General features: G+C 47.8%; 2 protein-coding genes across 4 annotated transcripts; one reads left to right on the top strand and one right to left on the bottom strand.

Annotated features, from left to right (window-relative positions):
- Positions 1 to 1,677: 1,677 nt before the first annotated feature.
- Isg20l2 (interferon stimulated exonuclease gene 20 like 2) lies at positions 1,678 to 11,779 on the bottom strand. The gene is made up of 4 exons (XM_036190352.1): positions 11,443 to 11,779; positions 9,404 to 10,390; positions 3,534 to 3,734; positions 1,678 to 2,900 (listed from the first exon to the last, which is right to left on the bottom strand). Exons 2-4 carry the CDS (start codon positions 10,271 to 10,273, stop codon positions 2,787 to 2,789), a joined length of 1,185 nt encoding a protein of 394 aa, XP_036046245.1. The 5' UTR covers positions 10,274 to 10,390; positions 11,443 to 11,779; the 3' UTR covers positions 1,678 to 2,786.
- On the top strand, positions 11,685 to 22,661 carry Rrnad1 (ribosomal RNA adenine dimethylase domain containing 1). 3 transcript variants are annotated; one of them, XM_036190348.1, is made up of 8 exons: positions 11,685 to 12,188; positions 17,490 to 17,614; positions 17,776 to 17,968; positions 18,391 to 18,453; positions 18,636 to 18,779; positions 19,712 to 20,196; positions 21,284 to 21,468; positions 22,372 to 22,661. In XM_036190348.1, exons 1-8 carry the CDS (start codon positions 12,078 to 12,080, stop codon positions 22,491 to 22,493), a joined length of 1,428 nt encoding a protein of 475 aa, XP_036046241.1. In that variant the 5' UTR covers positions 11,685 to 12,077; the 3' UTR covers positions 22,494 to 22,661. The 3 variants fall into 3 exon arrangements, with proteins under 3 accessions (XP_036046241.1, XP_036046243.1, XP_036046242.1); XM_036190350.1 differs by having other exon boundaries at positions 12,126 to 12,188; positions 17,861 to 17,968; XM_036190349.1 differs by having other exon boundaries at positions 12,126 to 12,188; positions 17,756 to 17,968.
- The last annotated feature ends 17 nt before the right edge of the window (positions 22,662 to 22,678 follow it).

The raw sequence follows: 22,678 nt of genomic DNA, 5'->3' as shown, positions 1-22,678 counted from the left end.
GCTGGAGCACTGGCTGTTCTTGCAGAGGACCTGTGTTTGATTCCCAGCATCCACATGACAACTCACAACTATCTGTAAACCCAGTTCCAGAGGATCTGATACATTCTAATGACCTCCATGGGCATCAGGCACACAAGTAGTGCACAAATATACATGTAGGCAAAACACACATACACATAAACAACTAACCAAAAACCGCCATCCAGCTTAAGAGTGACATGGTGTACCTCAAAGGCTCAGTATAGTCCATGGCACAGTGACGCTCTCACTGAAAACTAGTCTTACTGTATCTACAAATACCACCCCTTTAAAATATCAAGATTAGAACTCAAGACTTGGGGCAAAACCTGTTAACACCCTAAGAATCAAAGTAATTTCACTGCCACAAACAATTGAATGGCAAATGAAACCCATGGGGACAGTAAAGGTCAGACCCATGACTCACCTTCTGGAGATGGGGAGGGTGTACCACTAAGAGCTGTCCCCAGCTGCCAAGCTCTTGTCACCAAACACCCTTCCTCCTCCACTCCGCCCCTCCCTTATGCCCACAGTCACTCCACCTCACTGCCCTGCTCACACACCTTCTACCCGAGGGGCCCACTGGCTGAGGGTGTCACTTCAGATGGGATTGTGACAGGAAAGGCAAAGTGCTGCTTGTATCACACTGATTTACCAAAGCTTCAGATCATCCAACAATACGGTCTCCAGTGAGAGCCATCCAGAGAGCCTGGAAATCCTCTACAGCCCTTGTGTAGTTAACACCTTCTGATGTTATTTAATATGAAGCCAAAAAGAATCCACCCACCACATGAGCTGGAGAGATGGCTCTTTCAAGAGGATCCCGGCTTGACTTCCAGCACCCATTTTCCAGAAACTTACAACGCTTATAACTTCAGTTCCAGATGATCTGGCACCCTCTCTCAGCCCCAGAAAGTATGAACATACATCTTGTGGAATAGAGTATTTGTTTAGCTAAGTAAAGATGTGTTACATTTGTTTATGCTGCATTTGTTTAATTATGTAAAGATGTGTGGCTGTTTTACCTTGCCTGCCCAAGGCACCTGATTGGTCTAATAAAAAGCTGAATGGCCAATAGCTAGGCAGAGGAGGAAAGGCATGGCTGGTGGGCAGAGAGAAGAGGAGAGAATGAGGAATAAGGAGAGGTGACATCCAGGGCCAGCCAGCCAGGTAGCCACCAGCAAGCCAGACATGGAGGAAGCGGGAAAGCAGGACATACAGAACGAAAGAAAGGTTAAAAAAAAAAAAGCCCTGAGGCACCAGGTGGCGGCGGTGGCGGCAGCGCCGCCGCACGCCTTTAATCCCAGCACTCGGGAGGCAGAGGCAGGCAGATCTCTGTGAGTTTGAGTCCAGCCTGGTCCACAGAGCAAGATCCAGGACAGGCGCAAAAACTACACAGAGAAACCCTGTCACAAACAAACAAACAAACAAAAAAATAGAAACAAAACAAAACAAAACAAAAAGGCAAAACAAAGATGAAGAGAAACAGGTTAAATTAAGTTATAAGAGCTGGTGGGACAAGCCAAAACTAAGGCTGAGCATTCATAATCTAGTAAGTCTCTGTGTCTTGATTTGGGAGCTGGTTGGCGGTCCAAGAAAGCCTGCAACACATACACATAAATAAAATAAAAATAATCTTTATGAAAAAAAACACTTGTTTTCTATTATAAAAATCCATAAAAAGAATCATTTGAATTTTTAAAAGGCTTCATTTGCAAGGTGAAAGATTGAAAGACTATTAAAACAATGTAAATTCTTTGTAAACTAAACAGAACGTAAATTAAGTAAACTCTTCTTCTGTGCTATATAATGTGGCTATACAATTCAGCCACCAGCCACACAATCCATCCCTTCTCTTTTCTACTTCTATGAGCCAGAGCCTCTCTAGGTATTCAGATTGGCCTTGAACTTTTGATTTCCCTGGCCTGAACTGGATCCAGAGTCCTGGATTTACAGACCACCATGCCTACCTCCAATCAGGACACTTCTGAAAGTGAAAGGATACTATTAATTACTTTATAACAAAAAACATAAAATTCAAAGAACCAGGCACAGTGGTGAACACACACCGGTAGTCCCAGTTACTCATGGGGCTGAGGAAGAAGTCATTTCAGCACAAGTGTTTTGAGGCCAACCCTGGCAATACAACAGACAACTCCTTTACCCCAAGCCCCACCAAAGGGAGACACATCTATGTTATGTGGCCCACTGATAAGGTAATGTGGGAATCTGTATTCTCTGCTGTGCCTTGCTTCCTCAAAGTCCAGAAAGCTGACTGGCACAAGCACCCTGGAACATGTGGTTAGCACTACTAAAAAAGTAAACAGTCTCTAATTCATGTTGTGTTCCATTCTTTCCATCCTCCCCCACCCCACTACTGGACATTGAACCTAAGGGCTTGTGCATGCTAGGTAATGCTCTAGCACTGAGCTCTACTCCTGGCCCTCTTTTTATGTTAGGACAGAGTCTCACTGGCCTTGAGCTAATTCTGTATCCTAGGCCAACCTTAAATTTGTAAGCTGTCTCAACCTCCCAAGTATCTGGGATTACAGACCTGGGCCACCTGCCTGGCCTAGAGGTGGGTTTTAACATAAAGGCTTTCTTCCCCTTCCATGAGACACTTAACCACACAGTGACCACAAGAGCTGAGATGAAAATTCAATGGTATCAAGTCTCTGGTCAAGCCCCTCTCCAACAATGCCAGCCTCTACAGGTGTGCAGCTGGTGGAGTTGTGCAATGGTCTACTGCATGTGTCTCCCCGGGACAGCTAATTTTCTGGAGGATTCTGGGCCAGGTGCTGTTCCCATTCAACTTCAACCAACTTGTACAGCTCCATGGTAGCCTGGGCATCTTCCACGGAGGAATGTCCACTTTGTCCAGCCTAAAGGGGAAAAGAACATGAAGAAAACTCCGGAACCTCATAACCTGCTAGCCACCTCATATTTTCTTCTATAGTTTGAGCTGTAGTCAGAACTCTGCTGGGCTCTACTGCTTATCACATCTGAGGTTCAACTCTTAGCCAGCCTGCTACTGTCCAATACACTCATTTCTTTCTTTTTGTCCTGTTTTGTTTTGTTGAGACAGGGTTTCTCTGTGTAGCCCTGGTTGTCCTGGAACTCACTCTGTAGACCAGGCTGTCCTCGAACAGAGATCCACCTGCCTCTGCCTCCAGAACACTGGGATCAAAGGTGTGCGCCACCACCACCCTGCTAATACACCCACTTCTGAGGCAATGTATATGTATCATACACTACTTAAGTTCTGCAGAGGCGGAAATTTCAGGTCAAAGAGAGGCCTTCTGAGTCTTGGTTCTTACATGTTCTCTGTGTGACATGTATTCTGTATTCTGTAGCTACTGTCCTTAACTGCTGAGCATGTGAAATGCCTGAGTGGTCTTCTTTTCCCACTGTACCACCTGGTATAGTCTATGATGTAAACAGGAATTACTATTTCTCCTTACAGACTATTGGGTCCTGAACTGTCTGTGTGGTGGGGGCACTTGGAGAGAAGTTACCTGGATGTCCCGACTCAGCAGCTTCTTGGTGAGATGCTTCAGTGACAGAGTGACATTCTCTGGGCAGTCAGCCTTCCGGTTGAGGAGTGGTATTTGGGAAGTGTCTCGGGTGAGAGACTTGGGATGAAAGTACTGTAGGGCTTTGTAGTCATTGTGGATGGCATGGCCTACCACTATCTTCCCTGAGAGTATCTTCAAGATCTGGAATGAGCACAGAAGGGGGTGATGTAGGGACATTTAAAGGTGGCACTCCTTATACCCTGAAGGCCCACTACGGCCAGCATCAACACCCCACCCTGCCCCGCCCCAGTCTGGAAATGCTCTCTTCCGCAAGTGCCCCTCCTTCAGAGACCCACCTCCTTTCCCTAGAGAACCGCCCTGTGTAATCATGTTTGGGTCTACATCACCAGAGGTTCCTTACATGTTTATTCATTTCCATCCCAACAATGGTCGTTAGTATTCTTCCCCCCGCCCCAGAACCACTGACCTATATCCCTAGTTGCTTCCTCCAGCCTTTGATGGCACACACATTAAAGATGCTGTCATAGGCTGAAGAGATGACTAAGCATATAAGAGTGTGTACAGGTCCAAAAGGACCAGTGTTTGGCTCCTGGTACCCATCATGTAAGGTGACTCACAACTGCCTGTGATCCCAGTTTCAGAGGATTTGACACCCTCTTCTGGTCTCTGAAGGCACTGCACTCACGTATAAAAACATATACACATAATTAAAAATAAAAAAACTAATCACTAGGCAAGATTGTATAAACCTACAATCCCAACACACAGAAAGCTGAGGCAGGTGAACTGCAAGTTACAAAGTTACAGCATAGCCTGAGCTACTTGAGATCCCTCTCAGAAAAAGGGGTTGGATCTGGGGATGTGGCTCAGAGTGCTTGCCTAGCATACGTGCAACCCTGGGCTGGAACCCAGCACTACGACAACTGGGCACGCCGGCACAGGCCTGTGACCCCACACTGGGAGGTGGAGGTGAGAGGAACTGAGGTTGAAAGGTCATCCTTGGCGCTCTCTGTAGCGAGCTTGAGGCTAGCCTGAGATATACCAAGTTAGCCCGGGACATAGGAGACTCTGCGTCAGGGGGGAGAAAGGCCAATGAGATGGCTCAGAAGGTAAAGGTTCTTGTCACCGAGCTTGATGATCTGAGTTCGATCCCTGAAACCTATATGGGGGTGAGAACCCAACTTCCACAAGTTACCCTCTGACCTCTACATGCACGTCATGACACACCTCTATCGTCACAAAATAAGTTAGAAAAAAGTTAGGAAAACAAAACAATAACCACTTAAAGAGTAAAGCTGCAGGTGGGGTTTTCTGCATACTTATCTTGAAATTAACTAATGTCTCAGCTTTTAAAATTTTAAAGTATGCCTTTAATCCCAGCACTCAGGGAGGCAGAGACAGGCAAGTTTCTCTGAGTTTAAAGCCAGCCTAGTCTACAAAGCAAGTTCCAGGACAGCCAAGGTTGTTATACTTTACAAAAAACCCCACAAAAACAAAGTAACAAAAAACTTAAAAGTATGAATGAGGGCATGGGTTCTGGAGGCCACACTCAAACTGAGATCTGAAAACAGCAACAGCCCTGCGGTTTGCAAGGGGAGCCCACCCAGCGATACATCCAGGCTCATCTTGGACGCCTAACCCCAGCTTAGGCAAGTGAAACGCTTTATGACGAAAGCCACAAGGTATGCTTCACCCCGGTGCTGGCTGTGACTATGCCCACATTCTACTACCCAGCATCCCCTTCGTCCTGTCCACCCCCCTGCTCTTACTGAAACTGGGACCACTTGCAGACCCGCCAACACCTCCCACAAGTCTGCTCAACCTAGCTACTGCATCTTTGATAAACCTCCTTCAATGCACTGTCCACCATTATAAAGAATCACTGGAGGGGCTGGGGATAGGGTTCAGCTGGTAGAGTGCTTGCCTAGCATGTATACAGCCTTAGGTTCTATTCCCAACACTGTGTTATCCAGGTGTGGTAGCATGTGCCTCAAGCATCACAGCACCACAGCACTCAAGAGGTAGACGAAGGAGGATCAGGAGGTCAAGGTTGTTCTTGACTATAAAGCCAGTTTGAGGCCAGCCTGGGCTACATGAAACCCTGTCCGGAAAAAGAATCATCAGCACTGTTGTCTAGAGAAAGGAAAGAGTAAAGCTTTCAAATTGCAAAGAGAATCAAGAGTGCCCTCTGGTGGCCACCCAGGACCAGCTCGCTCCTCTCACTTTCTCCATTTATTTCTAACACCCTACCCTCCACTCCTGTTCATTACTAGTTAACGTGCTCTAGCTAGAGAGAGAGGTCTGCTAAGGGAGGGATGAGAACCGTCTAACAAGCCTTGTATGTCTTTTACTGCAGGCCACCTGGATGCCCCTCAACCAGTACAATTATGCTCTAGTTCAGCTTTTAAAAGGTTGTTTATGTATGTGCACCATATGTGTGCTTGATGCCCAAGGAGGCCAGAAGAGCATCCCTGGAACTGGAGGTACAGTTAAAGATGAATGGGCACATGGGTGCTGGGAACAGAATCCAGGTCCTCTGCAAGAGCAGCAAGTGCTCTGAACTTCGGAGCCAGCTCTGCAGCCCATTTTCATCTTGTTTTGGAAACGTGCAGCCCCCGCTGGCTACACTTTCAACACTTGCTCCAAGCACTCTCACACCTGCGGCCTGCCCACCTCTATCACCCAGGGCTGATGACTCTCGAGGTCAACTCCACCACACTTAAAATGGATCTCAACTAGTAAAATGACTTCCACCACCTAGTTGTAACTTCCTGACCTCAGCATTCCTACGACGGTTGATCTAGACAAGATCTAGAATCACGGAGAGACACACATCTGGGAGGGAGGGGTTTCTAGACTGAGTTACCGGAGGTAGAACCCACCCTAAGGGTAGTAACTAGCTGCCTCACACTCCTGCTGCCATGATGTACTGAACCTTCAAACTATTAGCCAGAATAAACCCTTTCTTCCTTAGACTGATATGTCACAGCAATAAGTAACTAATAGAGAAGAACTGCTGTGGGCTGTCTTTTGGACACTGTGAATGTATGTTGTTCCCAATGGTTAATAAATAAGCTGTTTGGTCTATGGTAAGGCAGCTTAGAGGCAGGCAGGAAGTCCGAGAGACAGGGAAGAGAAAGGCGGAGTCTGGTGAACTCTTCTTGCAAGCACTTCCCTAAGGTCCGCACACAGAAGCGGGGTTCCAGACTGGGCCAAGGCTGCATCTCACACTGGCAGTCAAACTTGCTAACAAGAGTCACTCATGTGGCATGGCTTCCGAAGTCATGATGGGATCATGGAGGCACTTGTGAAGGTGCATCACGCTGCAGTACAAGGCCCAAGATTGAAGGGATCATGGGCAGAAGCTGTGTGTGGCCTGGCACCATGTGACAGGGTCACAGTCTCTGAAGAAAGCCCAGGAGAGGTTATTGGTGAAGGTGCTCAGTTGAAGTGGAGACTCCAGCATTTTGGAGATGCTAGTACCATGGGATGACCACAAAGGAGAGCAGCAATGATGGGGTACCAGCCTGAGCTAGGGGAAAAGCTGTGTGTGCTGTGGCAAGCCTTTTTGCTGTGAATTACGCTCATAGTTTAAAAAAACAAAAACAAAAACTGATTGGCTGATAGCAGAGCAAGAAGAGAGATTGGGTGAGAGAGCCTGACACAGAATGATGGGAAGAAGGGTGGAGTCAGTAGAGTCAAAAGAGATGCCAGCCAGCCAGCTGTGCAGGAAGCAAGACAAGCTAGAGGACAGGTAAAGCCACAAGTCACATGGCAATACATAGGTTAATAGAAATGGGTTAATTTTAATGTAACAGTTAGCTAGTAACAAACCTGAGCTATCTGCCAAGCATTTATAATCCATATCCAGCCTCTGAGTTGATTATTTGGGACCAGGTGGTCAGGACAGGAAACGTCCTTTTACACCTTTTGGAGCCTAGAAGACTGTGAGTCTGAGAATACGACACTTGAGCTTCACACCACTGGATTTCAGTTTTGTTTTCCTTTGATTGTGACTGCCATGGCTCTTTCCTCTTGAAATAAGAAAGTAAACTTGTTTTTGATTTTTCAGGAAGCCTTAGTTATGAGACCTTAAGAAACTTCGGAATTCTAAAGAGACTTTAAATGTTTTAAAAAGACTGAAGTTTTTGTTTGTTTGGGGTTTTTGTTGTTGTTGTTGTTTTTAAGTTTTTTGAGACAAGGTTTCTCTGTATAGCTTTGGAAGCCTGTCCTGGACTAGCTCTGTAGATCAGGCTGGCCTCGAACTCACAGAGATCCACCTGCCTCTGCCTCCTGAGTGCTGGGATTAAAGGTGTGAGCCACCACCACCCAGCAAGAGACTGAACTTTTAAAGTTTGGGGCTTTTAAAGTTTGGGATATGTGGGGCTGGAGAGATGGCTCAGAGGTTAAGAGCACTGACTGTTCTTCTAGAGGTCCCGAGTTCAATTCCCAGCAACCACATGGTGGCTCACAACCACTTGCAATTAGATCTGGCGCCCTCTTCTGGCCTGCAGGGACACATGCAGACAGATCACTGTGCACATAGTAAATAAATAAATCAACCTTAAAAAAAAAAAAGTCTGGGATATGTTCTACACTGTGACGTTGACATCCATATGACATCCTGGGGACAACAACAAAGGAAAGGTTTTGATTAACAATGACGTGTTTGTGTGTCAAGCTGACAAGGTCGATTGTGCCAACTAGTTTTATGTGAACTTGTATCTAAGAAGTGGGAATCTTAGCTGAGAAAATGCCTCCACAAGATGTAGGTAAGTCTGTGGTGCATTTCCTTTATGGTGACTGCTGTGGGTGGGGCCACCCCCAGGCAGGTGACGCTGGATGTTATAAGAAAGCAGGCTGAGCAAACCAGGCGGGAGTAAGCTAGTCAGCAGCACTCCTCTACGGAGTCTGCTTCAGTTCCTGCCTTGAGTTCCAGCTTGAACTTTCCTCGTGGCAGACTATAACTTTAAGATGGAATCTTCAAGACTCAGTCCTTATGCCTGTGCAGCAAGCACTGCACACAATGAGCCATCTCTCCAGCTCTACATCTGTGTTTGAGACAGGGTCTCACCAGTAATTCTTAGCTGGCCCGGCGGAACATACTAAGTGTTGGGAATAAAGGTGTGCTTCACCATGCTCAGCCTTTGTTTTTGGATGTGATGGGGCTCACAGTTAAGAGCCTGCCTAAGTTTCAGAGAGACTCTGTCCTTCTCTTTTTGAATAGTGCTTGGACAGTTACCGACTATCTAGACTTTGAAGTTGACCTAAATCCATTTTGTATTATGAGATGGCTATGTGCCTATGAGGCCCGAGGATGGGAGGTTGTGGCTAAAAAATGTCACGTTTGGGCACCAAATTGACAAGGGGTGAGCGCATGATAGGACTGTCTACTTGAAAGGACCTAGAATTATCTAGAAGACAACTTTCTGAGTGTGTCTGTGAGCTTCTAGGTTGGGTTAACTGATGTGGGAAGACCCATAGTAAAGCAAAAGAAAACAAAAATAACCTATTCATTCCATTAGCCAGCGTCCTAGGCTGAATAAAAAGATCGGAGTACCAGCATTCATTTCTCTCTGCTTCCTGACTGCTCAGTAGCCACATCCTGCTCTGGCTGCCTCGCTTTCTGAGCATGATGGGATGTATTCTTAAATGGGCAAACACATCTATCTGTTAAATTCCTCTGGTCCAACAACCAGAAAAAAAATTCCTTACTCCAATAGGTACCCTTCTTAGTCACGTGACATTACTCTCCCTCCCTTCTCAATCCTTGACACCTCCCCAGAATGTCGCTTGCTGAAAGTCCTCTCCCGACCCCTCTCTCTACTGTCTTGTACCATGCTCCTCACCTGACTCCGAGCAATCTTAAAGGGTGTAGCATTAACCATGTGGCTCTTTCGGATGCCACTCCATCTGGTCCGGTAGTCCACAATATGGCAGGGGGGACGGACGTACTCATCATAAAGCACATCTCCATTGTAGTTCACAATGCTGCAGCGAGCCAAGGAACTAACACGCCCCTTGGGTCCTGTGCCCACCATTTCACAGTCGAGTGCCACCATCTTCCCTGGCAAGTTTTGGGAGACTTTAAGGCACTTATCCTCTGACCGAGCTTGGGTGGAGTTTTGTGCAGCATTTTTCTTCAAGGGTTTCTTGGAGTCCTTACTCGCTGATTGAGCTTGGGTGGCGCTCTGCGCAGAACTCTTCTGGGAGGGCTTCTTGGAGTCCTTACTCTCTGAGTGAGCTTGGGTGGAGTTCTCTGTGGCATTTTTCTTCAAGGGCTTCTTGTTCTTGGAGCTCTTCTTCTGGGTGTGAGATGGGTGGTTCTTAATCTTTGGAAGGGCACTCTGAAACTCCCCTAGCAAATCTATTTTAGCCACAACAGAATCAGTCTTCTTTGAAGGAGCAGGCGTCAGCCAAGACGGCGATGCTTTCTTGTCTGTGGACTGCTCTGACTCCCTCTTGGAGGCAGCTGCTTCCTTCTTCTTTGGGCATGAAAGGATCTTCAAAATGCCATCTACTCTTGCAGAAGTTTCCCCTTTCTTTGGAGGTTCTGAGTGCAACTTAGACACCTTGCTAGGAGGTTGGTTCTTTTTATTCAGAAATCCTCTCTGCTCTAAGAACCGTCGCTTCTTGACAAAACGTTGGTGCTTGGCATTTCCTCCAAATGCCTTTTTTGGAGGTTCCCCAAAATCCAAATTCAGGAGTATGGTGGACATGAGGACAGTGGATGGTGGGAGAGCAGCTGGGAAGACTGGCTTACTAATGGAAGAAGGATGGGAGGCTCATTCTCTGTGGAATCCCATAGTCCAACATGTGGAGGTCCGCAATTAGCCCTGGGGACAAAAGTAATCCTGATACCTGTACCATAGGCCTGGGAAGGGGTGGGAGTTGGGGGGTGAGGGGAGGGAATAAGATAAGACCAGTTCTGGAAAGCTTAAGTTATATACTGCAAGCACAAAGCCCAGATACCAAAAAAGCCCTATAATTCAACTTGGGGTAGATCTTAAGAGGGATATTTCCACTCTCCAGATCTCAGTGTCTTAAAAAAAAAAAAAAAAAAAAAAAAAAAAAAAAGCCGGGCGGTGGTGGCGCAGGCCTGTAATCCCAGCACTGGGGAGGCAGAGCCAGGCGGATCTCTGTGAGTTCGAGGCCAGCCTGGTCTACAAAGCGAGTTCCAGGACAGCCTCCAAAGCTACAGAGAAACCCTGTCTCGTAAAAAAACCAAAAAAAGAAGATACTGGGGCTGGAGATTTGACTTAGTTAAGAGCAGTTGTTGCTCTTGCAGAGGCCCAGAGTTCAGTTCCCGGCACGCATGTGGTAGCTCACAACATCCATAACTCCAGCTTCAGGAGGATCAGATGCCTTCTGATCTCTGCGGATCCCAGGCACTTACATGGTGCGTGTATATACACACGCAGGCCGAGCACTCACGCATATAATAAATCTAGTAGTAACATAAAGTGAAGATGCTGACGCTGGGGGCAAAAGAGGGGTTGCGGAGCCCACGGAGTTCGAACTCTGCCAAGTCTATGAAGTCAAAACAAGGGAGTTGTGAAAACAGTAGAGAAGTAAAACTCCTAAGTATGTTTGCCATCATCGGTGAGAGGATTACCCAGGCAGGCATCCTCAGAAATGAAGGAGGGCACCAGAAAGGAAGGGCAAATCCAGGCACTGCTCTTCCTCGGCTCCACGTGGGGGCGATCTTCTCACGCACCTCGTCTGTGTCGTCCCCTTCCCGTCTCCCCTGCCGACCCCCATAGCAAGGACCTGTGACACCACACACCACTACAGGGACTGAGTGGAGGAGACTCAAGAATCTAGGCGGACCACCTAGTCCCGCACACTCTGACGGTGCAGGCCATCCCCGAACACGCCACACACCTACCTCCAGGTTGGGTCCCACTTTAAGATCGCAAGCGTCCGGAGCCGGATGCGGACGCAGGCGCGCGCCGACGTATACCGGGACGGCAGGAGCGCGGGTGGCAGCGCGAAGGCGGCCGGCGCACACGCGCCCGCAGCGCCCCCGCCTCCGGCAGCGAGGCCAGCGACTCGGAGTGTGTGAGCAGCGGCAGCGGCGGCGGCGGCGGCGGCGGCGTGGGTGGGGGCGGGGGCGGGATGCGCTCCCCGGCCCCTCGGGCCCCGTGGAGGAACAACTCGAAGGTGGTGGGCCGCGGAAAGCGGAACAGCGCGCGCCGGAACCGTGGGCCCCAACTTCCGGGAAGGAGGGCGGGACCTGCAGCTGGGCGCCCCGCGGGAAGCCGGTGCTGGGCGCGCCTCTGTGACGTCACCGGGACCCCCGGCGTCTCCAGCGCCAATGGCCTTGCTCCGCGGAGGCCGTGACCTTTGACAAGTGAGCCTTGTCCCTTCAACCTGGACGCGATTGGGGGAAGAGGTGTTGTCCCGGCGAGTTCAGAGGACTCGCTTCGCGGTGGGCCTGCCGAGTCCAGCTCGGGTCTCACGCCCTCACGGTGGCACCGACCGCGGACCTTCTCCCTCCTTCACCGCCAGTCGGCCCCCAAGATGCCGGGCGTTTCGGCCCGCGGCCTCTCGCCTGAGGAGAGAAGGCAACTGGCTGTGAACCTCACCCGCGTCCTAGCGCTCTACCGTTCGATCCTGGACGCCTACATCATTGTGAGGCCACTGGGCTGAGGACCGGGTGCTTCTGGTGGTGGGGTGGTTAGAAGGCTTCTACAGAGGAAATCTGGAGACAGCTTTCATCTCTTCCGAATTTCAGCCTGTACAGGAAAGCTGAAGACTAGATAATTCCTCCCCCAGCCTTCTCTCTAATAAGTTGTTGGGCTGTGCTGCAATTGCGTGGACCTTAACTAGACACAGACGAGGTGTTCCAGAGCATACATGTTCTGGCTTTGAGTACATTTCTGGTTTTGTGGTATAGCGAGCAGTTGCGCTTTGATATTAGACGGAATTGAACTAGAATGTTGTCTCTACTGTTAATATTGAATTTTATCCTGTTGATTCCTATCCCGGTTTTCTAGACTATCAAGTTGATCTCTATCTGGAGGGTATTGGGGAGGGGTGAGATTATGTGTCAGTGTCACCATCTTCAGATTAGAATTTCTCAAGCTACCATTCATTCATTCCCAGTCTTGCCTCTACCTTCCCAGTGCACCCGAAATTCATCCCCCTTTTCCTCCCTCTCTTTTATTTTGGAGACAGGGTTTCACTCTGTTTCAGGCTAGTCTGAACCCTTAGTGATCCTCCTGCTTCAGCCTCCTAACTACCGAGATCACAAGAATGAGGCACCACCCCTGGCCAAAGATAGAACTCATTGTGAATCCTGTTCTTTTTGGGTGTCCGGTGGAGCTTGGGGTTTGTGTGTGTGGGCTGTTGTTTTTTTTTTTTTTTTTAATTTATTTAACTGTATTTTATGAGCATTGGTATGAAGGTATCAGATGCCCTGGAACTGGAGTTACAGACAGCTGTGAGCTGTCATGTGGGTGCTGGGAATTGAACCTGGGTCCTCTGGAATAGCAACCAGTGTGTGCCACCACCGCACGTCACAACCTTGCTTTAAAAAAAAATTTTTTTTTTGTACTTTTGTTCGTTTGTTTGTTTCCAGACAGGGTTTCTCAGTGTAGCTTTGGTGCCTGTCCTGGATCTCGCTCTGTAGATCAGGCTGGCCTCGAACTCACAGAGATCCACCTGGTTTTGCCTCCGGAGTGCCAGGATTAAAAGGTGTGTGCTACCCCCACCCGGTGCTTTTAATTTTTTTTTAATTTTATTTTTATTGATGTGCACATATGTGTGGGTGCCCAGTGATGCCAGAATAGGATGTTGGGTCTGGAGCTTGGGTTATAAGCCCTGGTCCCCAGCAAAAGCAGCAAGTGCTCTTAATTCCTGAGCTATTTATTTGTCCAGCCCCTCTTGCTTCTTGGGTGGGGTGCTTTAATGGAATACTAATTTTTTTTTTTTTTTTTTTTTGGTTTTTCGAGACAGAGTTTCTCTGTGTAGCTTTGCACCTTTCCTGGAACTCACTTGGTAGCCCAGGCTGGCCTCGAACTCACAGAGATCGCCTGCCTCTGCTTCCCGAGTGCTGGAATTCCGGCATGCGCCACCAACGCCCAGCCGGAATACTAATTCTTTAACCATTAGCTACATGATCTAGTGTCTGCTGCCCTTCTGTCTCCATCAGATTTTGCTGCCGTTCCACTTTGATTACTCTGCAGTCATTGAGCTGTCTGGAATGTGCCTCCACTAAATAGCAATAAATAGTGTATTGATGAAAGGAAGTGCTTGGCCAGATGTGGTACCCATTTGTAATCCTAGCACCTGAGAACTAGAGTCAGGAGAATCAGGAGTCCAGGTTCACCTGGGCTACAAAACTGGTGTTCGAATCTTAGATGGTCTTTTAATAAAAAACCTAGAGCCAGATATCAGGATGAAAGCTGAAAGATCAGAGAAGCAGAACAGCCAGCCACTAGTTCTTCCCTCTACAGAATACTCAGCCTAAGGAGAGAGAGTTCCTGTTTCCTCACGACTTACGTACCTTTCTCTGTCCTGCCATATTACTTCCTGGGATTAAAGGCATCTCATGCCAAGGAAAGGCATGAGATCTCAAGTGCTGGGATTATAAAGGTGTGTGTCACCACTGCCTGGCTCTGTTTCTCCCCTATGATCAATCTCATGTAGCCCAGTGTGGCCTTGAACTCACAGAGCTCCAGATGGATCTCTACCTCAGGAGTAATAGGATTAAAGGTGTGTGCCACCACTGCCTGACTTCTATGTCTAATCTAGTGGCTGGCTCTTTTCCTCAGGTAAGTTTATTAGGGTACACAATATATCACCACACAAAACAAGTACCAGACCAGCCTGGACTGGACTATATTACTTTAAAAAAAAAAAAAAGGCCAGGCCTTCCTAATGGTGCCTGCCTGTAATCCTACCCCTCAAAAGACAGAGGCAGGTGGATTGCCTTGATTTTCAGCCAGCCGAAACTAGTGTTAAGACTCCTTATTCCACCCCACACATACATACATACATACATACATACACACACACACACACATACATACACATATATACATACATACATATATACAAACATACATACATATATACATACATACATACACACACACACACAGAGAGAGAAAAACACCTACAAGGCTTGTTGGTGGGGAGCTGTAACTTTAGAACAGTGGTTTTCAACCTTCCTAATGCTGCGACCCTTTCATACAGTACCTCATGTTGTGGTGACCCCCAACCATAAAATTATTTTGTTGCTATTTCATAACTAATTTTGCTACTGTTAGGAATCGTAATGTAAATCCCTGATATGCAAGGTATCTATTATGCCACCCCCCAAGAGGTCTCAACCCATAGGTTGAGAACTGCTGCTTTTGAGTAAATGCTTGTTTAGAGCTAGAGAAATGTCGATGTGGTTAAAAGCATGTACTGAGCCATGTGCCTTTAACCCCAGCACTTGGGAGGCAGAGGCAAGTAGATCTCTGTGACTCTGAGGTCAGCCTGGTCTACAAAGTGAGTTCCAGGACAGCCAGGACTGTTACACAGAGAAGCTCTGTCTTGAAACCCCCCCCCCCCCCAAAAAAAGAAAAAAAAAGACATGAACTGCTTTTTCAGAGGACCGGTTCTGTCTGTACCCAGCACCCACAAAACTTTCGGCTCACAGCCATCTTTAACCGAACTTCCAGGGGATGTGATACCTCTGGTTTCCATGGACACCTGCATTCATCAATAAAAACTGAAAGTCAAATATTGGGGTAAGAACCTGGAAGATCAGAGATGTAAGAAGCAGCTGCCAGTCCCTCCTGCCGCTTCCATCCATGATCCTCTCTCAGTTCTGCCTTACCACTTACTGTCTCCTGTCTGCAGTCCTCCAAACCTCTATGATCAGCTAGTGGCTAGCTCTGCCCTCTTATTCCAAGCAAGCTTTATTAGAACACAATCAAAATATCACACAAAACACATAACTAATAATAAAAGTACTTTTGAAGTTGAAGGTGGTTGTGGTGGTGCACCACTTTGAGCCCCATGCCAGTGAGGGCTATGTAGTAAGACCTGTCTCAGAAAATCCTCTGAACTAAAAAAAGGAAATACTTGCTGAGTGTTTCCAGAATAGTGAAAATATATGTGTGTTTACTTTTGCTTGCATTTTCTTTACTTGATAACTCTGAACCTGAAGTGTTAGTGCACACATTTTTTCTCTATGGCATTTACAGTAGTTGTCCATTAAGCTCTCTGTTAAAGTTTACATGAGTGTTTTGTCGAATGTAGTATTTATGTTAGCTGAAATCATTATTTGCATTAGTTTGCAATTCTGGAGATGGAACCCAAGCTCCCGTGCATGCTCATCAAGCACTCTTTGTTGTTTTGGTTTTTGTTCATTCGTCCTTTCTTTCTCCCTTTCTTGTTTTGGTTTGGTTTGGTTTTTCTTTTTTTCTTTTTTCTTTTTGGTTTTTCGAGACAGGGTTTCTCTGTGTAGCTTTGTGCCTTTCCTGGAACTCACTCTGTAGCCCAGGCTGGCCTCGAACTCACAGAGATCCACCTGCCTCTGCCTCCCGAGTGCTGGGATTACAGACATGTGCCACCACCACCCGGCTGGTTTGGTTTTTCAAGACAGGGTTTCTTTCTTTAACAGCCCTGGCTGTCCTGGAACTAACCTTGTAGATCAGGCTGGCCTGATCTGGCTGTCCTGGAACACGATATAGACCAGGCTGAGCTTGAGCTCACAGAGATCTTCCCGCCTCTGCCTCCTGCATGCTGGGAAAAGGTGTGTGCCTTTATGCCAAGCTGCAGACCATTTTCTGGAGGCCATTTGCCAGAAGACAGGGTAGGTGTTCTTGCTATCGGGTTGTGGAGACCAGAGTCTGATACACTGATAGGTAACTTCTCTAACAACTAAGGCTTTTTAAATTGTTTTTTAATTAGTTGATTATTTTCAGAAGGAGTCTCACTATGTAGAACAGGATGACCTTAAACTCACAGAGGTATTCCTGCCTCTGCCACCTGAGTGCTGGGGTTCTTTGGTATTCACCACCACGCCTGGTCCCCAAAGCCCCAGAGTTTAAAAAGAACAAATGAATGAGTTAAAATACACAGCTGTTTGTATCATAAAATAGCAGGTTACTTAATGGTTATTTGTTAATGCTGTGTGTCAGTCACTGATCATGCTAGGGATACAGATGTGAAAAAAATTGGTCAAGCCAGGCATTGTGGTATATGCCTTGGGGCACAGGTGGATCTTGGGTTCTAGGCCAAACTTCTATACAGTTCAGTTTCAGGACAACCAGGGCTACATAGAAAGACCCTGTCTAAAAAAAAAAAAAAAAAAAACAAAAAACAAAAAAAAAAAACCAAATAAGGTAAGGCAGGTATGGTGGCATACACCCTTAATTCCAAGGAGGCAGAGGCAGAGGCCAACCTGGTCTATAGAACAAGTTCCAGGACATCCATGGCTACACAAAGAAACCCTGTCTCAAAAAAAAGAAACCGGCTGGGCGGTGGTGGCGCACGCCTGTAATCCCAGCACTCGGGAGGCAGAGGTAGGTGGATCTCTGTGAGTTCGAGGCCAGGCTGGTCTACAGAGCTAGTCCAGGACAGACTCCAAAGCTAGAGAAACGCTGTCTCGAAAAATTAAAAAAAAAGAAAAGAAACCAACAAACCAAAAAAGAAACTGAATGGAGAAAGCAGACACAAATAAACAAATAAACGGGGACATTAAGAGAATGAGAAGTGTGTTCAGAATGCAGTCTCTGTACCACCTGGGCACTAGTGGAGGCTGGGGGTGGATTTGAGCTGATGTAGATGAACAGGACAGACCTGGTGGCGTCTGGTTGTCTTGGACACTAGTGCCAGAGAAAGGAAGGTGGTGAGGCCAAGGGAGAGTTTAAATGGGGCTGAGAAGATGTGAACAGTAGTAGGATTCTTCTGACTGCTTGGCTCCTTCTGCAGGAATTTTTCACCGACAGCCTGTGGAGCACACTCCCCAGCTCATGGCAAGAAGCGCTGGAGGGACTAAACCCACCGCAGCTGGCCACCCTGCTGCTGGGGATGCCCAGGGAAGGGGAGGAGATCAGGTATGTGCAAGCAGAGGAGCCTTGTGCTGGGGAGGGAGAGCACTGAGCCGGGCATTGAGCCCTGGGTAGACAGTTTCATTGGATCTTCCTGGGCTGTGAGCTTGTACACTCCCAATGTGATTGTGGGCTATTCACTGGCAGCCTGGGCTGGACTATCTCAGGTACAGGTCCGTGTGGCCACTCACCCTGCTGGCCCTGAAGTCCACAGCCTGTGCCCTTGCCTTTACCCGGACACCTGGCTTTCAGACCCCGTCAGAATTCCTGGAGAACCCCAGCCAAAGCTCCCGACTAACAGCGCCTTTTCGGAAACATGTCAAGCCCAAGAAGCAGCATGAGATCCGGAGGCTGGGAGAGGTGAGGAGACTGTTTGACTGTGGGTGAGGAAGGCCTGTGGCTCTCACTGCACGTGCAGGAACCAGCAATCACAGAAGTCCCCCCTTCCAGACATGCTAGGATCCTGTCTTGTTGATGCTGGGAGGCTTTCCTATCTGTTTGCTGAGTTGGTTGGCAGCTGTGGGGGTGACGGTTTTACTCCTGTTCACTGCAGTCAGTTTTTGGTTTCACAGCCTACAGGGTTCTTGCTCTTGAGTCATTGACTTAAGGAGCAAACAGACTAGGTTTGACACTTACCATCATCCTCAGTTCTGGTTTGACATCTCGTGTGTCTGTGGCACCCTCAGTGTTTCCTTCTGTCACCTTGGCTCATCTACCATCCTTATGGCTTCAGGAGTCAGGAGCCAGTGCCAAGAAGAGACTTTTGTTTCCTCTTCTTTCAGTTGGTGAAGAAGCTGAGTGATCTCACTGGCTGCACCCAGGTTGTGGATGTGGGCTCAGGCCAGGTGAGCCAGACTCTTAACATATTGTCTATTTAAGAAGGCAGGCCTAATGCCCATGGAAGCAATGGTGAGAAGTGGTGGGGAAAGGAAGCCTTTGGTGGGGCCTGGGACCCAGTTGTCTACACCACTGCTTGGGTGACAGTCAGTCAGGCACTGAACAATGTGGTTTTCCCTCGTGACTCCAGGGCCATCTCTCCCGTTTCATGTCTCTCGGGCTGGGGCTGATGGTTAAGAGCCTTGAAGGAAATCAGAGGCTGGTAGAGAGAGCCCAGCACCTAGACCAGGAGCTTCTGCAGGCTCTACACAAAATGGAGAAGAAGCACCCAAAGGTAAGCTGCCCTTCTTGCAGCCTGCACTACAGGAGCCCTGTGCTTGGCGGGAACTGCATATTAAAACTCATTTTCGGGGCTGAAGAGATGGCTCAGAGGTTAAGAGCACTGACTGCTCTTCCAGAGGTCCTGAGTTCAATTCCCAGCAACCACATGGTGGCTCACAACCATCTGTAATGAGATCTGGCGCCCTCTTCTATATACTAAATAAATCTTATAAAAAAAATAAAAAAAATAAAAAACTCATTTTTTTATTTCCAAGTTTCTTGGTTCGAGATGGTCATTACTTATTTCTGCTACTTTTTGTCCCTTCCCCAAAGCATCCCCGTATCTCCGAGGCATTTCTAGTTTGTGTGAGTGATTCCCACGCCAGTGTGTTCTCACAGTAAGCTATGATGGGCAGATGGATGATACTAGCTGCTGTGCTCAGGATGGAGCCAGCGCCACTGGCTGAGTCACTAACCTGCACGCAGGCATTAGACTCATTACCAACAGAAGTTGAAGAGCTGGGATCAGCTCAGCAGCAGGGCAGGTGCCTAACCATCCATCCAGCCCTGAGTTCCGTTCTCAGCACCACCAAAAGAAAAAGGGAAACTGAGCTAGGTATGGTGGTACATGTAATCCCAGCACTGGGGAGGCGGGGACAGGATCCATGCAGATTTGCTGGCTTGTTCAACATAATGAGCTCCAGGTCAGAAAGAGCAGCAAAGACCTCAAAGACCTTGTGTCACTCCTACCTACCCCAAAGAAAAAGAAAACTGGTAGGCGAAATGAAAAGGTCTTCAGTCTGAAATGATGGTCCCATGTGGTTCACAGTTTAGCTCTCTAGTGCCCAGCTTCTCTCCCATGGAACTCAGAAGACAGGTTCACTCCTGTGGCCCGAGGATAGCCACCCAGTTTTGCATCTGCCTTTTTTTTCCCTCTCCCCACAGGTGGTGCAAAGAGGCCCCCGCCACTCCCCCCGCCATGTGGTTCAGTGGGTCAGCTCCACAGCCCTGTGTGAGGAGCTTCTGCTTCCTCTGGAGACACCAGGCCAGGGTAGTACCCGCCTGCTACTCACAGGCCTCCATGCTTGTGGGGATCTGAGTGTTGCCTTGCTGAGACACTTCTGCTGCTGTTCTGAAGTGGTGGCCCTGGCCTCAGTGGGCTGCTGCTACATGAAACTCAGTGACCCTGGCAGTTACCCACTGAGTCAGTGGGTGGCTGGGCTGCCTGGCCATGAACTCCCCTACAGGCTCCGGGAGGGGGCCTGCCATGCCCTGGAGGACTATGCGGAGAGGTTACAGAAAGCAGGCCCTGGTCTGCAAACACACTGCTTCCGTGCGGCACTAGAAACAGTCATCCGACGTGTCTGCCCTGAGCTTCGGAGGCCTGGCGTGCAAGGAATCCCCAGGGCCCATGAACTCAATATTGAAGAGTGAGGTCTGGGGAGGCTCCCCACTTATCCCCACTTGTTAGCCCAGCAGCCACAGAAAATGTGTGAGCCCAGAGGAATGGCATGAACTTCTCTAACCAGGGACACTGCTCCAAATTCCTCTGAAAGAAATTGTCCTCCGAGGACTAGAATGTAACTCAGTTGGTAGAATACTTGGCTAGCATGCACGAGCCTAGGTTCAATTCCCAGCACTGTATAAATTGAGGGTGATGACGTCCACCTGTAACCCTAGCACTGGGGACATGGCAGGAGAATCAGAGGGTCAAAGTTATCCCAAGTTCTGTTTGTTTTGTTTTTTGAGACAGGGTTTCACTGTATAACATCTTTGGCTGTCCTGAAAACTAACTATAGACCAGGCTGGCCTTGAACTCACAGAGGTCCACCTGCCTCTGCCTCAGGAGTGCTGGGATTAAAGGAGTGTGCCACTGCCCTACTGCCTGTTGCACAGTTCTTTTGTTTTTTGTTTTTTGGTTTTTTTTTTAAGCTCTGGAAATCATCAAATCCAGGACTTTGTATATGCTAGGTAATCAAGTACTTCTACCACTAAGCTAACTATTACATCAGTCCAGTAGTTTATAACTACTAAAAATATGGCTAACTTGTAAAAGACTAGATGAAAATAAATTTTGGGACTATTTGCTATTGAGCAGATAACTCACAACCTGAGAAACATTATTTATGTGAGTATAGTGGCATATGTCTGTGGCCACAGCACTCTGGCTCTAGAGTCAAGGATGAGGACTGCTTCCATTTTATTTTGAGGGCAGCCTAGACTACAGAGTGAAACTACGTCTAAAAAACACAAAACAGGCAGGCATAGTAGCTCACGCCTTTAATTCCAGCACTTGGGAGGCAGAGGCAGGTGGATCTCTTGAGTCTGAGGCCAGCCTGGTCTACAGAGTGAGTTCTAGGACAGCTAGACTACACAGAGAAACCCTGTCTGGAAAAACCAAAAATAAAAATAAATAAAATGCCTATTTAAGCAAATCAAAGTAGGAATCAGCTTCGAGACAAAAGTTTAAGTGGGGGATGAAAGCTAGAGCTAACTGTATTATGACTGGCCCCACAGATACGTGCAACAAGGGTTGCAGCGAGTAGGTCTGGACCCTCAGCTGCCATTGGATTTGGCTGCCCTTCGGGCCCAGCAAGCCCAAGGGAATCGTGTGGTGGCCTTCTTCAGCTTGGCCCTCCTGCTGGCCCCACTGGTGGAGACGCTGATTCTACTAGACCGGCTGCTCTATCTCCAGGAGCAAGGTGAGTCCTTGTCCAGTTTGCTCGGCCTGGACACCACCTAATGAGGGGGGAATTTGTTAACAAATGTAGATTCCTAGCAGCACTTTCCCCCTAGGCTGGTTTTTGTTGTTTGAATCTTAGATGGTCCTTTATTAAAAAACCCAGAGCCAGATATCAGGGTGAAAGCGGAAAGATCAGAGAAGCAGAACAGCCAGCCACTAGTTTGTACCTCTACAAAATCCTCAGCCTAAAGAGAGTTCCTGTTTCCTCACGCCTTATATACCTTTCTCTGCCCTGCCATATTACTTCCTGGGATTAAAGGCATCTGTGCTTCCCAAGGAAAGGCATGAGATCTCAAGTGCTGGGATTAAAGGTGTGTGTCACCACTGCCTGGCCGTTGCTCTTCTATAATGGATCAATCTCATGTAGCCTAGTGTGGCCTTGAACTCACAGAGATCCAAATGGATTTCTTCCTTCCTGAGTGATTGGATTAAAGGTGTGTGCCACCAATGCCTGACCTCTATGTCTAATCTAGTGGCTGGCTCTTTTCCTCTGATCCTCAGGCAAGTTTATTAGGGTACACAATATATCACCACAGGTTTTGGTTTTAAGATTTGTGTGTGTATACATACAATCTCATGCTTTTGGATGTTCAATCCCCTGGACTGGAGTTGCAAGCAGTTCATCCAATCTGGGTATTAGGAACCAAACTTAAGAATAAGGGAAGAGCATTCTTAACCACTGACCCCCATCCAGCACCAGTGAGGTGGGCTTTAAGCAAGTGTCCCAGGCATTAAGAAAGCACACGCACTACCTCTCAAGCTTGTGTCTTCTCTTTGGACTAAGGAGTTGTGCTACTGGATAGACAGGAAGGGCCTGGGTCGGGCTTGTTTCCCTTCTAATTAACTCACTTTCTCCTCCTAGGCTTCTATGCTGAGCTATTGCCCATCTTCAGCCCTGAACTCTCGCCCAGAAATCTGGTTCTGGTGGCAACCAAGACACCCCTAGGTCAGGCCTTCTCTGTTCTTGAGACTGAAGACAGCTAGCTGACAGTCCAAAACCACAAAGTGCCGATGTGATTAATACGTCTTACTGTTTAGAGTGCCTGCATCCTGCTGGAATTCACGCTCTCTGCAAACTTCAGATTGCTACCCTTTCTCTCCCTACATATGTAATGTACTATGTAATTTTATTTATTAAAACTTTTAAAGCCAGGCAGTGGTGGCATATG

The sequence above is a fragment of the Onychomys torridus genome, chromosome 6, assembly GCF_903995425.1.
Source record: "Onychomys torridus chromosome 6, mOncTor1.1, whole genome shotgun sequence".
Taxonomy (NCBI): domain Eukaryota; kingdom Metazoa; phylum Chordata; class Mammalia; order Rodentia; family Cricetidae; genus Onychomys; species Onychomys torridus.
The sequence above is the reverse complement of the archived record's forward strand: the minus strand, read 5'-3'. Positions and strand labels throughout refer to the sequence as shown.